At 46.1% G+C, this 13094-nt stretch overlaps 1 protein-coding gene across 1 annotated transcript; it reads right to left on the reverse strand.

The window, feature by feature from the left end:
* Window positions 1-11024: 11024 nt before the first annotated feature.
* Window positions 11025-12692, reverse strand: LOC139651526 (E3 ubiquitin/ISG15 ligase TRIM25-like). The gene has a single exon (XM_071528471.1). The coding sequence runs from the start codon at window positions 12681-12683 to the stop codon at window positions 11025-11027; it is 1659 nt and encodes a 552-aa protein (XP_071384572.1). The 5' UTR covers window positions 12684-12692.
* Between the last annotated feature and the right edge of the window lie 402 nt (window positions 12693-13094).

Raw genomic sequence — 13094 nt, forward strand, 5'->3', positions numbered from 1 at the left:
GACATACTGGCTTTCGCCAATATTACAATCACTTGGACTCCGCAGCCAGTGATTGCTGATCGGGTCCGCTCGGAAGTTGGTAATTCCCGTACCCTGGGCTTTGAGATTAACCCATTTCTCAAATTCCTACTTTTTTCCAGTCTGGCCCTGATAGAAAGGCGTTTTTAGACACATCACAGGTTGACGAGGGTGGGCTGTCTCCTATTCCACCCGACGCCTTCCACAGCCTCCGAAGATGACTCGCAGTGACAGCCTTTCTTGTAATAGCTTTGGTGCACTCATCTTTAGAATTCACCAGAGACACAATCCGGTTGGCTTGCACTTTGGGGATGTGTCTTGCCAGCTTGTCTAGTCTCAGACCTCCATCTTTGCACCTGGCCTATAGCACCCCATGGGGTGGGACATGTTCTCCATCAGGGATGATAGCTTAGCCATCATTCTCCTTTCTCCCACCACCTCCACTGGGTCAAGGGGGCATTCCAGGACAAAGCTGGCCTTCTTAACCAGTCTGTTAAGTCTCTTCCTATCAGCAGTCGAGATGCTGCTGCCCCAGAAGACCACTCCATAGAAGATGGCTGATGCCACCACAGAGTCAAAGAAGGTCCTCAGGAGTGCCCCCTGCACTCCAAAAGACCTACGTTCCTCAGCAGATAGAGTCTGCTCTGGCCTTTCTTGTAAAGTGCATTTGTATTGTCCATCCAGTCCAGTTTATTATTCAGGTGAACACCCAGATACTTGTAAGACTTCACTATATATACACTATACTGTATATACTATAATCAGCACAAGAGCTTTCATTGCGTATTATTAATACTATTGAAATTACATGGTTGTGTTTACAGTGATATATTGGGAGGGACAAATCATAGGAACAATTTATACCCAGGAGCAATGTGGCACAAACTGTAAGTGGAAAATTTTGCAAAAAATTGGGTGTTGGGGTAGTAGTACCCCAAATACAGGTATAAGACATTAGAATATCTTCTGAAAAAGTGTTTTATTGGAAAGATTGACCCCAAAAACCTAGGAAAAGACACCAAATATGTTGGATGGGTGTACATAGACCCTCCAATATTAACACCATTCTACCCAGACCGCGTCACTCTAAAACGTCGAAACTTTGCTTTTGACCTTGAAAAAAGTATGTTCCACTAAATCCATGAAGGTATACTTTTAATATATGATGCAGGAGGGTATTAGGACCAATAAAAACTATGAAACATTACTATTGCAATTTCTCCTGGGTTGGGCCCTTTTTTGAGTTAGATTGACTGGACTATAAGCCCTCTCAAGCAAAGAGACGAAGTCAGGATCTCCACGAGATTTTAACGGAGACAGAAATATCAAGAGTAGAGATGACGGAGAAATCACGAGTGGAGAAAGAGAAATTGGAGCTTGAAAAGCACGAACATAATTTGGAAATTCAACTCCTTGAATGCCAAGCAAACTACACCATTGACGATGACAGCATCTTTTTAAATATGTAAATAGGCTCTAATATGTTACAATACTCTATGATATAATGTAAAATAATATAATATGTAGGCCTATAAAATGTAATATATCACATCACATAGTAAATCTAAAAACATCTCAAGCAGTTATTCAGTTCTTCACATACTGTATAGTTCAACTTAGTTCAATAAATCATTTATTTACAATGTTTTCTTGAATTCTTGTATCAAATGATGACCTATGACCTAACTATATTAACAACGTTATGGGCATAGATTGTGCTGGATTTGAAGCTTACCTAGCGAGTTTCAGGAGCAGGACCACACCTCAACCGCGCCTCTTCCGGCATCCCTTAAATACCACCCTAACCCTCTCTTCCCCTTTCGCTCTCGTATTCTGCGCTTTGTTCTCATTTACGTGCGGAACGTTTGACAGCTCGCATACTGCCACACCAAGCCAAGCTAGGCATAGACCAGCATCGAAAAGTAAACCAGACTTTACTCACCGCTCCTCTCCGGGGGTCCCGCCCGATGGATCACCCGTGCCTCAGCCCGTCCGACGACGACCTCTCCTTCCCGGCTCCGTGCGGTTCCGTCCATTCCGCTCAGGCCTTTCAGCCGGAAGATTCACCTCAACACCCAGCAACCGATGCCGAAAACCTCCTGGTTGCACCCGAGACCCCAGCAACCTCAATGGATGTCGGCAACACTCCAGAGAGTCAACCACACCATCGCTCAAAAATCCGGTCTCCTCCACCCAGAAGCTACAATCCCAGAACTCCATCCATCCGAGGAAGACCCCTCCGGCGTAGCGAGAGAGCAACAAGCCCCCGCCACGCATCCTCAACCCCGACACGTTCCCCAGCTAGTCCGAGACACAGGCGAGATTCTCCGAATGCAGGTCCGGCTCCGCTCCGCTTCGAAGCCGGCGCTCTCACGCCCCGGCGAGGTCCCCCGACGATTCACTGCCATCAACGATTCCGAGTGGACAGTGGTTCGACTCCAGAGAGAGTTAAAGGATAGAGGAATTCCCTACCACCGCTCCGATAACAAAGCAAAGTCATTCGAACGTTTTACAGCTTCCCGCCATACTCGATCCACCAAACACACACAAAACCGTCTTCTTCCGAGTAGCGTCACCAGCAGCGGCGCAAGACGCGACGTCATCACGCACCAGCACTACGCTCCACAAAACCGGGGAACCCGGGGAATCACTGCTACAGCTCCAGGATATCAGCTTCTCACCCTACTATTCCCAGCCTCCTATAGCAGCGCCTGCCTCCAGTCAATGCCACTGGCACCGGGTTGCCAGTTGCTCACCCTTTTTCCCCCCTTCTCAGCAGCTTCCTCCCGCAACGAACAGCACCGGGTTGCCAGTTGCTCTCCCTATTTTTCCCTCCCATCTCAGCAGCTTCCTCCCTCAACGAACGGCACCGGGTTGCCAGTTGCTCACCCTATTTTTCCCCCCATCTCAGCAGCTTCCTCCCTCAACGAACGGCACCGGGTTGCCAGTTGCTCACCCTATTTTTCCCCCCATCTCAGCAGCTTCCTCCCTCAACGAACGGCACCGGGTTGCCAGTTGCTCACCCTATTTTTCCCCCCATCTCAGCAGCTTCCTCCCTCAATGAACGCCTCCGGCACCGGGATGCCAGGTCCTCACTCAACCCTTCCTCTCTCCTCTCAACAGCTTCCTCCCTCAGCGAACGCCACTGGCACCGGGATGCCAGCTCCGCTCTTTACCTTTCCCCTACCCTGCTCCGTCACAGCACTCTTCCGGGTGACGTCATCACGCACACCCCAACGACACGTCGCGACATCAGCCTTCCAGCTCAAAGGCAGCAAAAAGTGCGGCAACAAAAGCAACAAATTGGATCACCAGCCAGACCACATAACACCAGGGTTTCAGCAACCACCTCCCGTCAATATCTTGCACAATCAGCCACGTCAGTTGGAGCGCCCGACACTGGAGTTCCAGGACCCTCCACCTCCCATCTAGGTTCTCATCACCAGGACCGACAGCCTACACCATCCAGGGCAAATGACACAGCGCCCCCAGCCATCCAGTTCCAGCATTTGCAGCTCGCGCTAGCTGGGGCTTCCGGCACCGGGATGCCGGCGCCCTCTGCCGCCCGCTTCCAGCAACCGCAGCAGGTCGCTCTAGCCGGGGCTTCCGGCACTGGGATGCCGGCGCCTCCCGCCGCCCGCTTCCAGCAACCGCAGCAGCTCGCTCTAGCCGGGGCTTTCGGCACCGGGATGCCGGCACCCAGCTTCCTCCACAGCTCTCACTGCAGCAAGTTCCTGCTGCACCTAACTCCGGTCTCCTCTCTCAAACCATTCCAGCCCAGCAGGCAACCGTCAACTTCACCTTGCCTATGGCTAATCCTCCCATTCGTCCTCCTTATACCTTCCCGTCCTTCTCCGGTTCCCGCTATTCTATGTAAACAAATCATTGATGGTAATTACATAGACCTTGCACTCCTTCTCATGCCTTCTCTCCACCAACCACCCATCGATAGATTCCTCGAAGGATATGAAGGCACCCTTCTCCGCCCGAAAGAGGGAACACCCACCCGTTCCAGAGAGCTTACACCCGCCGAGTTCGCCTACGCTTTCTCTCTCTACAGAGACGTTCTTTGTTCACAATTTCCCACCCGCCGCCAGGAACTGTACGACTACATGGCCACCGTCCTTAATCTGGCCCTCCGTTTTGGAGGCAACGGTTTCTACCAATATCACACCCACTTCGCCTCCGAAGCCGCCGCCCGCCTTCTGCAATTCAACGAGGCCACATACTGGGGCGTTCTCGACACCGAAACTTACTGTCGCATCTTCGCTGCCCGTGCAGCCCATACGTGCCTTACGTGCATTTCCCCTTCCTCATCGCCACCTTCTTCCGGCCTGGTCACTCTGACTTTATACTCACTCTGGTTTTATCCGACCTCGGGGTTCCCCTGTCTGCAGAGAATGGAGGGCCCCTCCACATCCCTTGAGTTCCTCGGAATCGCTCTTGACACAATTCTGTTTCAGGCTTCTCTCCCAGTCGAAAAAAGCTCAATCGAATCAGCCTTCTGATCTCCAATTTCCTGCTCGCCCCGTGCTGCTCCAAACGCCAACGTCTCTCCCTCCTAGGCCATCCCAACTTCGCCCTTCGCATCATTCCACAAGGGCAGGCCTTTATCTCTCACCTGCTATCCATCGTTTCTTCCGCCCCGTCTCTCTTGACCTCCATCTCCTGGGACAGTCCAAGCCGCGCCAAACCCAGTCTGTGGCTCAACCTCCTCGCCAACTGAAACGGGATCACCTTCTCTTATGATGACCATCTGACGCACCCGCATGACATCAATCTGTACACAGATGCCGGTTTTGGGGGTTTCTACAACGGAAGATGGTTCGCAGCAGAATGGCCCCGGAGCTCGCAAACGAATGCCAGGTCGCTTCCTCCGCTCTCTTCGAAATCTACCCCATAATAGCCACCGCCATTCCGTGGGGTCACGAATGGTCCCGCAAGGCCTTCCTTATTTACTCAGACAACCCCGTAGTCGTTGACATAATCAACAAAGGACGCTCCAACTCTCCATCCATCATGCCATTCATGCACCGCCTCGTCCGGCACTCCGTTACACACCAATATATTCTCCGCGCAGCCAATGTTCCCGGCCACTCCAACGCCATCGACTTTCAACTCGTAAATCCTGCCCTAATACCCCTGATCGTCGAATCCCAGAACTCCATCATCAACAGCCTATCACCCACAACCCTATCATCCTACTGGACAGCTTGGAAAGTTTCCGTCACTTTCACGTCCAGCATAACATAACCTTCCCATCGTTCGATCTCGTCACCCTGACTAGTTTCATTACCTATTCCCATTCCGTGATGGCCATCAAAACACACACCATCAAAGTTTATCTTAGCGGCATCAGCTTCTTCTCCAAACTCATAACCGGCAGTCCGAGCCTAGCCTCCAGCCATCCTCAGATAACTTAGCTCCTCAAAGGATTCCTACGTCAAGAGCCAGCAAAAAATCCTCACCGCCTTCTTCTTACTGCCGACTTGCTGTCAGCCTGCATCCACACCATCCGCTCCGGATACGGCACTCCCCACGTAGCTCGAACCCTAGAAGCCATATTACTACTCGCTTTCTTCAGATGCTCTGAATTCACCGCCTCAACCATCCACTTCGACCCGCGCCACCACGCTTGCATTTCAGACTTGTCATATTTCTCAGAAGACACCATGGTATTCCACCTAAAGCGAACCAAAACCAATCAATCCGGTCAGCCTACACCTGTCTTCTACTTCAAAGTCCAATCACCACTGAATCCCTTCCAGACCCTCGCAGACTACTCGGCGTTCCGGAAATCCCAGAGCATAACATCTTCAGATCCTCTCTTCGTCTCCGAATCCAGACGAGTGGCTACTCGATTTTGGTTCCACCATCACCTCCGCCTCGTACTCTCCTTGTCCACCATTTCTCCCGTTCACTACTCCGGACACTCCTTCAGGATCGGAGCCACCACTTCAGCCTCCCGCAATGGCATCCCAGAACACTTCATTCAACTCATGGGCCGTTGGTCCTCCCAAACATATCACCGCTACATCCGTTCAGATCTCAAAGATCTCATATCCGCTCAATCTTATCTCCTTAAGTAACTGGAGGTTTTTGGGGGTCCGTCGTGGCCCGGGTGCCGCGGCGGATTCCCTACGAAGCCTCCCCACAACGCATTCAGCTACCAGAAACCATGCTCATCAATCTTCCTTCAATAAATCATTTAAACGCATCTTGTTGATGGTGTGGTCCTTGCTAGTGAATTGAAGCTTACCTAGCGAGTTTCAGGAGCAGGACCACACCTCAACCGCGCCTCTTCCGGCATCCCTTAAATACCACCCTAACCCTCTCTTCCCCTTTCGCTCTCGTATTCTGCGCCCCTCCCCCCCGCCCTATTCTTTCTTCCTGTTCTCCCTCTCCTTCCTCCCCCTTGGGGGTCCGTCGTGGCCCGGGTGCCGCGGCGGATTCCCTACGAAGCCTCCCACAACGCATTCAGCTACCAGAAACCATGCTCATCAGTCTTCCTTCAATAAATCATTTAAACGCATCTTGTTGATGGTGTGGTCCTTGCTAGTGAAATAGACCCATAATTAAGGCCTTTGTATCAGTCGAGGCCTTTGTATCAGTTGTATGAGTCGACCATTGACATGGTCGACTCATTGATCTGATGCCCACTTCAGCCTCCACTAGGACTGTTTCTTCCACTGGGAGAGGCACTCTCTTCTCAAAGCAAATGTTGTGCAGCACAGTTGCAGAGCCTTTCAGGATCCATTCTCATTCCCCCGTGCAAACAGTGAGACCTTGAAGAACAGAGAGAGCAGAGCACAACTCAGAATTTAACCTAAACATTAAGGTCTGTGTTAATTTCAATAGTCTGTCAGATTAGCAGATTCTATAGGAACACAGCCTATAAAACTAGTAACCTCTGTACTAGTCAATACAAGGTTTGTGAGCCACACACCTGCGCTTGAGGACTCCAATGCAGCGTTCAATACTGCATCTAGTTCAGTGGTTCTTAACCTTTTTTGCCAATGCGAACCCCTTTTGAGGATGAAAATATTTTGTGACCCTTTTGCGAGCCATTTCTTCAGAGGGTAGCCACTGTCTCAAAGCATGATACCTTGAGCCTTCCTTCCTCACACACTCTTGCTAGTGCGCTCTCCCGTCATGGGCAGATCCATACCACTGTGCTACCACATCAATTATCTTCAATATCTGAGTCACAGACAACTTGGATGTTTAGTGAATGAAAGCCCTTCCTATTCACGTAGAGGTACTCCTTTTTTGACGGGGCCTGAATGCGCACATGTGCCATCGATGCATCCAAAAATGCCGGGTATCCAAGACTCTCTCCGAAAGGCCTCCTTGGTACGAGCAGCTTCTTGCTGGGTAGGTAAACGCACATGGCGTGGCAAGCGAGCATTCAGTGCCAGCGACACTCGTCTGATTGCTCGGCAAGCCGTAGATCTGCTGACATTAATCATATCACCTAATGTATTTTGAAAAGCACAATTTGCGTAAATTCTAAGTGCGGTTAGTAGCTGCAAGGCCGGGGACAGCAGACCGTTCCTGTCAGAGACATGCTCTAACTGAGGTGAGAGCTCGTCAATTAATTCAAACAATTCAACCCTGCTGAAACGAAATCTCTCAACTAACTCACTGTCCCTCTATATAACGAGAGGATTGGTCCGGTCTCTCAATATTCTCTCCCGCTGGAAAGCGCGCTGGTTGTGCAGTCTATAGATGAGACGTGCCATAGTTGAAAAGCTAGGCTAGTCTTTCTTCTGAAAAGAGTATCACCTTGGAAACTAGTCCAAAATGTTTGCTTTACACCTGCTCTTTATTAGGCGTAGAATTTACACCCAGCTGTAGCGCTACACCCATCTGGTGCAAGAGGTGTAAATTCCATGTGTGACATAGTGTGGTATTCTACGTCGGACCTAGTAGTAAGACTAGGCATACCATTGTTTTCATGCCAGACCAGGCTGAGCCAAGCTTATTACAGATCATTTTGCTCTTAATTTTATTTAGCCCTTTTATTTCAAGTTTCACTTCTTTGTTGTTTCCTGTATCAGAAGTCACCCCCGTGTAAAAGAAAGCTTCTTCCTGGTCAGAGCTGTCTATAATAATTTTGACATCCAAGGCTTGTTATTAGGATATGCCCTGCTCTTTTTATGATGGATAAGCATATTCTCACAAAAGGTAACATAACATCTGATTACATTGGTAAGATCATCAATGTCAGTGCAAGAGTCCTTGAACATTTCCCTGTCGGTGCAGTCAAGGGAGCCTTGGAGACGATTAACAGCTTCATCAGACCAAACCTTCACCTCTTTGGTCTGAAACTTTTCCCTCTTCAATACAATTCTATTATGGTCCAGCACAGTACAGCACAGTATATTAGGCTGCTGTGATGTGGAAACCTACTTTATATTGAACAATTGAATATTGAGGCCATTCACAAGTGTGTAAAGAGGCTGGGAGAGTTTACTGAAAAACTGAAAAATACAAAACACACATAGAAGGCAGTCGGTCAAGCACATCCATGCTGTCACTTCTGTCTGTCTGAACAACAGGAGGATGTGATGTTATCAGAACAAAACACCTTAGCTTTGTGAAGCTTGCCCTCCAGTGACAGTAAGTAGTATTGGTAATACTCTTGGTAATTAGCCATCCTTATATTGTATAAGACTTGGAATGACCTGGAATGTTGCATTCCACACAAGGTAAGTGATAAAAGAAAAGTATTTTCAAAACAAGGTCATTACTTAAATGCATCACAATAATAAAATTAAATAAAATATGAAGTTGGAAGGGGGGGGGGGGGGTTACCATTTACATATCTACAACATTTATTTTTACTAGTAGTTTTTTTCATTACACACTAGTTACTATTTTGAGCAATTGTCTCTAATCCAATTCTACTATTTGTTATTCATCAGTCACTAGTAACTATTTATTAAAGACAAGCTGCTTTTCCACTCTTCTAGTGAATGTTCTATTGTTACAACTTGCTACTGTAAAGGACTAGCAGTTTTCCAATTATGATTCGTTTTTTGTTCCATTTGATACTATCAACATTTTCAATTTGACTATTAAAACCTACAACTATATGATCAACATCTACTTAATAATTTAAAAAAAAGTACAGTATATGTCTAATACATAAAAAAAAATATATCTACATTTCAAATAAAAACTAGAAATCATCATAATACTACTAATTACTATTTAATAGCTTCTAGTAACAGAGGAATAGTGACAAGTATAAATTATAATAAGAACAAATTATTAATAAGACTAGTACAAATTAAAATATTGACTAGTTAGTGATGAATTGTTGATATCTAAAATGTGTAGCTCCATAGGATTCCGTTAAAAAACTGCTGAATTTTTGGAAGAAAGTATATAAACGTGACTGGGGAAAATTGAATTAGTCACTAGTAGCTAACAAGTAAGCACTAGTGTTTATTAAATTGTTACAAGTAAAAGTAGAAAAGTGACTAGTATAAACCAAATCAGTCACTGCTATCTAGATCTAGTATCTATTATATAACAACTAGTACACAACACAATCTATTATATAATAACTAGTAACTTAATGGTCATGACAAATGTTTGTCTACTGTATAAGATTATTCATGATTTATCTCCACCACCTCTCAAACAATTTATCACGACCAGTAATAAGAGCATCAGACCAACTACAGCCTCCACTAGAGGGGACTGATTCCCAAACTTGACCTGGAAATGATCAAATGAATTCTTCCTACTTTTCCAGGCTTTTCAAGCCTGCATGAGAAACTGTTTATTGAGCAAGTGCACAAAGCCAATCTAGCTTCTAAAAAGCAACAGATGATTAAACACTTGGAGGTTGCAAGCTTAGTCCTCAATGACAAAACTGTTTCAGTGAAGAAAGTTGCAAGGATAGAGATTGATTGGCAAATGTTATCCATCCACACTGTCCTTCAGTCTTTCCATCTAAACATTCACTTAATTCATACATTTAACCAGTTACATTAACAACAGGATTGTCCTCCATTCTTTCCATCTTCACTAGTGTTTCTTCTTTGGTAACACTGCTGCTTCATTTGACTTTTGATTCCACATCTGCTCTAAACATGAAGACTGCACTTTGTTGTGTTTTAGGGGGAAAATCAGCTCAGTTATACTGTCATATTAGTTTCACATTTTCTCTAGCAGCTTTGATAAGACTTCCTGGAATGAATACAGAAGAAATACTTTATTAATTCTTGGAAAAAAAAACTTTATTGATCTTTGCAAACATTCACTTTGATCACACATCAAATCATTAAAACCTGGTAAAAGACTCTGGTTCAATCTTTCCATCTACATATTCACTTCATCCACACAATCAATCTGTTAAACCAGTATGTCAGCACTGTGGAGGAAAACAATGAATCCTCTCCCTATTGATTATAATAATAATGATTACATTTGTAGTTCGCTTTTCTTAACAAAGTTACAAAGTGTCAGGAACAAAATCAACATATTAACAACTATTCAGCTATAATAAAGGGAAGACTTCTAGTGCTGGCTCCATTAAGGCCCATGCAGTGGAACAGAAACAGCAGAAAATATTACAGCAACAATACAAATATGCAACAAAAATAAGAACTATATAGTCCACAAAACAGTTTACGTTTTCATACAATTAAATGACTGTTTGGATACTCTATATCACCAACTGATATAACACAATAGTGATTCAACCTATATCCATAGGCTGCACAGGAAGTGATGCGTTTTCGGTTTGTTTGGAATAAACAGAAGAAGAACTGGGTAGTTAGCATTAGTAGCGATAGCCACCATGGCTGAACAGACAAAGAAAAGAGAAACTCAAAATGCATCAACAGGAAATCCAGGCTCCGCCCACACCGTTTGATTGACATCTGATCTCTGGGATGTGCAGAGCAGAAACACCACAGTGAGGCTGAGCAACAAAGATGGAGACAAAATAAAAGAAAAAAAAAACCTAGAATCACTCTTGTCTACTTGAGCTAACACAATTCAGCACTGGCTCCCAAAACCAAAAATGAAAATCCAGGATAGAGAGGCTGAGTGAATGTGGTCTGGACTCTGTGGAGGAGAGTCATGGTTTCAGAGACGCTGTAGAAGGACAGAATACCTGCACTGTGATCCAGGTACACTCCTACTCTGGAGGACCGAGGGCCTGGGATGGAAGTTTTGATATTGTTATGTCTGAATTCATAACCATTTTTAAAATACTGTATTTCCCAAGACTTTTCATTGCATCCAAAATAACATTTATCCCCTGTTCTGCTAATATCCTTATATGCGACTGCTATTGAAACTGCACTCCCCCTCCACTCCACCTCCCAGTAACAATGTCCAGTCAGACCCTCTCTACTCAGGACCTGACACCATTCAGTGAATCTGTCTGGGTGACGAGAATATAACTGTTCTTCTTCCACACATGTTGCTTTTCTGTTCCTCTCAGATAATGACAGATTTGTGTCTGCTGTGTTTGGATCCAGTGTGATTTGACGTGAATATTGTAAGAATTCAGCTCTGGTCTTGGGCTCTGGTTGTGGCAGTAAAACATCCATTTGAGTCACTGTCCATGAGATCTTAGGCCATTCCTCTGTAAGAATGCCCTGTAGTTTATCTCTGGCCTCTGACACAGCTGCAGTCACATCCTCAAAGTAGTGCAGAGGACGGATATTGGTGCTGGGTAAGTCTGTAGATTCACTGAGACGTGACAGCGAGGGGTAATTGTGTAGAAAATGGGTGTGATCCTCTGTGTGTGAGAGCTGCTCCAGCTCAGCGTCTTTCCTCCTCAGCTCAGCAATCTCCTGCTTCAGCTTCTCCTGAAGTTCTTCGGCCCGACTCGCTTCCGCTTTCTGCTGGGATCTGATCTGCTCCTTCACATCAGAGCTTCTTTTCTCAATGAGACGGACCAGCTCAGTGAAGATCTTCTCGCTGTCCTCCACTGCTTTATCAGCAGAGAGATTGATAGCCTTCACCTCCTGTTGAAGCACCTTCACATATTTCTTTCTGTTCTGGATTCTCTGCTGGATGTTTTGCCGACTCACCCCGAGCTCTTTCTGCCTCTCAGTCCTTTCTGCTGCAGCTGAGACTGTGTCGTGGCCTTTATGTTCAACCATGGAGCAGAGATAACAGATAAACTGCTGATCAGTACGGCAGAAAATCTTCATCACCTCGTCATGACGAGAGCAGATGTTCTCCTGAAGCTTCATGGTGGCTTTGACCAGCTTGTGTTTCTTTAATGGAGCTACATCATAGTGAGGCTGGAGGTGCTGCTCACAGTAAGAGACCAGACACACCAGACAGGACTTGAGGGCTTTCAGCTTTCTCCCAGTGCAGAAATCACAGGCCACATCTCCAGGTCCGGCATAGCAGCGATCAGGAGGAGCAGCTTGGAGTCCTGTCTTCTTCACTTCCTCCACCAACTCTGCTAACATGGTATTTTTCCCCAGGACAGGCCTTGGTGTGAAGGTCTGTCTGCACTGGGGGCAGCTGTGGATTTTCTTCTGATCCTCTTTATCCCAGCAGCTTTTAATACAGCTCATGCAGTAGCTGTGCCCACAGGGAATAGTCACCGGATCCTTCAGTAGATCCAGACAGATCGAACAGCAGAGTTTTGCCTCGTCCAGCTGAATTCCTTGCTGCGCCATTTCACTTCTCAGTAACAGTGTGTCAGATAGTTTTATTTGCTCTCAACAGATAAAAGTTCTGATCCAAACCAAAAATCTGTTCCTTTACTTCATGATCATTTGCTGATCTGCAGTGAATGGGCTTGTCAGCTCTTGCACTTCACAACATGTTGTTTCCACCCATCTTTAAACTGGCAGATCTGTGAAAGGGGAGGGAACAGGAAACATCTGGACAGAATTGAACTGGCTGTTTGAGACCAGGAAGAAGAGGGAGGGGTTATCAGGCTTTGCTTTATTCCAGGAAGAGGAGCGGTTTGAAAGAGGCAGTGTGTGTTTAGCACTTTTTACAATATGAAGTAAAGATTGTGACAAATAAAAATAGAATAGTTAAACATGACCTCACTGGGATAATAAAAAAACACTGTTTGCTCT

Source organism: Centroberyx affinis, unplaced genomic scaffold, assembly GCF_046629955.1.
Source record: "Centroberyx affinis isolate AG114_WGS23_722 - 3 ecotype Tasmania unplaced genomic scaffold, CSIRO-AGI_Caff_v1 ptg001679l_1, whole genome shotgun sequence".
Classification (NCBI taxonomy): domain Eukaryota; kingdom Metazoa; phylum Chordata; class Actinopteri; order Beryciformes; family Berycidae; genus Centroberyx; species Centroberyx affinis.

Coding starts and splice junctions, on each gene's coding strand:
- LOC139651526 (XM_071528471.1), bottom strand. CDS start 12,683: ATGGCGCAGCAAGGAATTCAGCTGGACGAGGCAAAACTCTGCTGTTCG.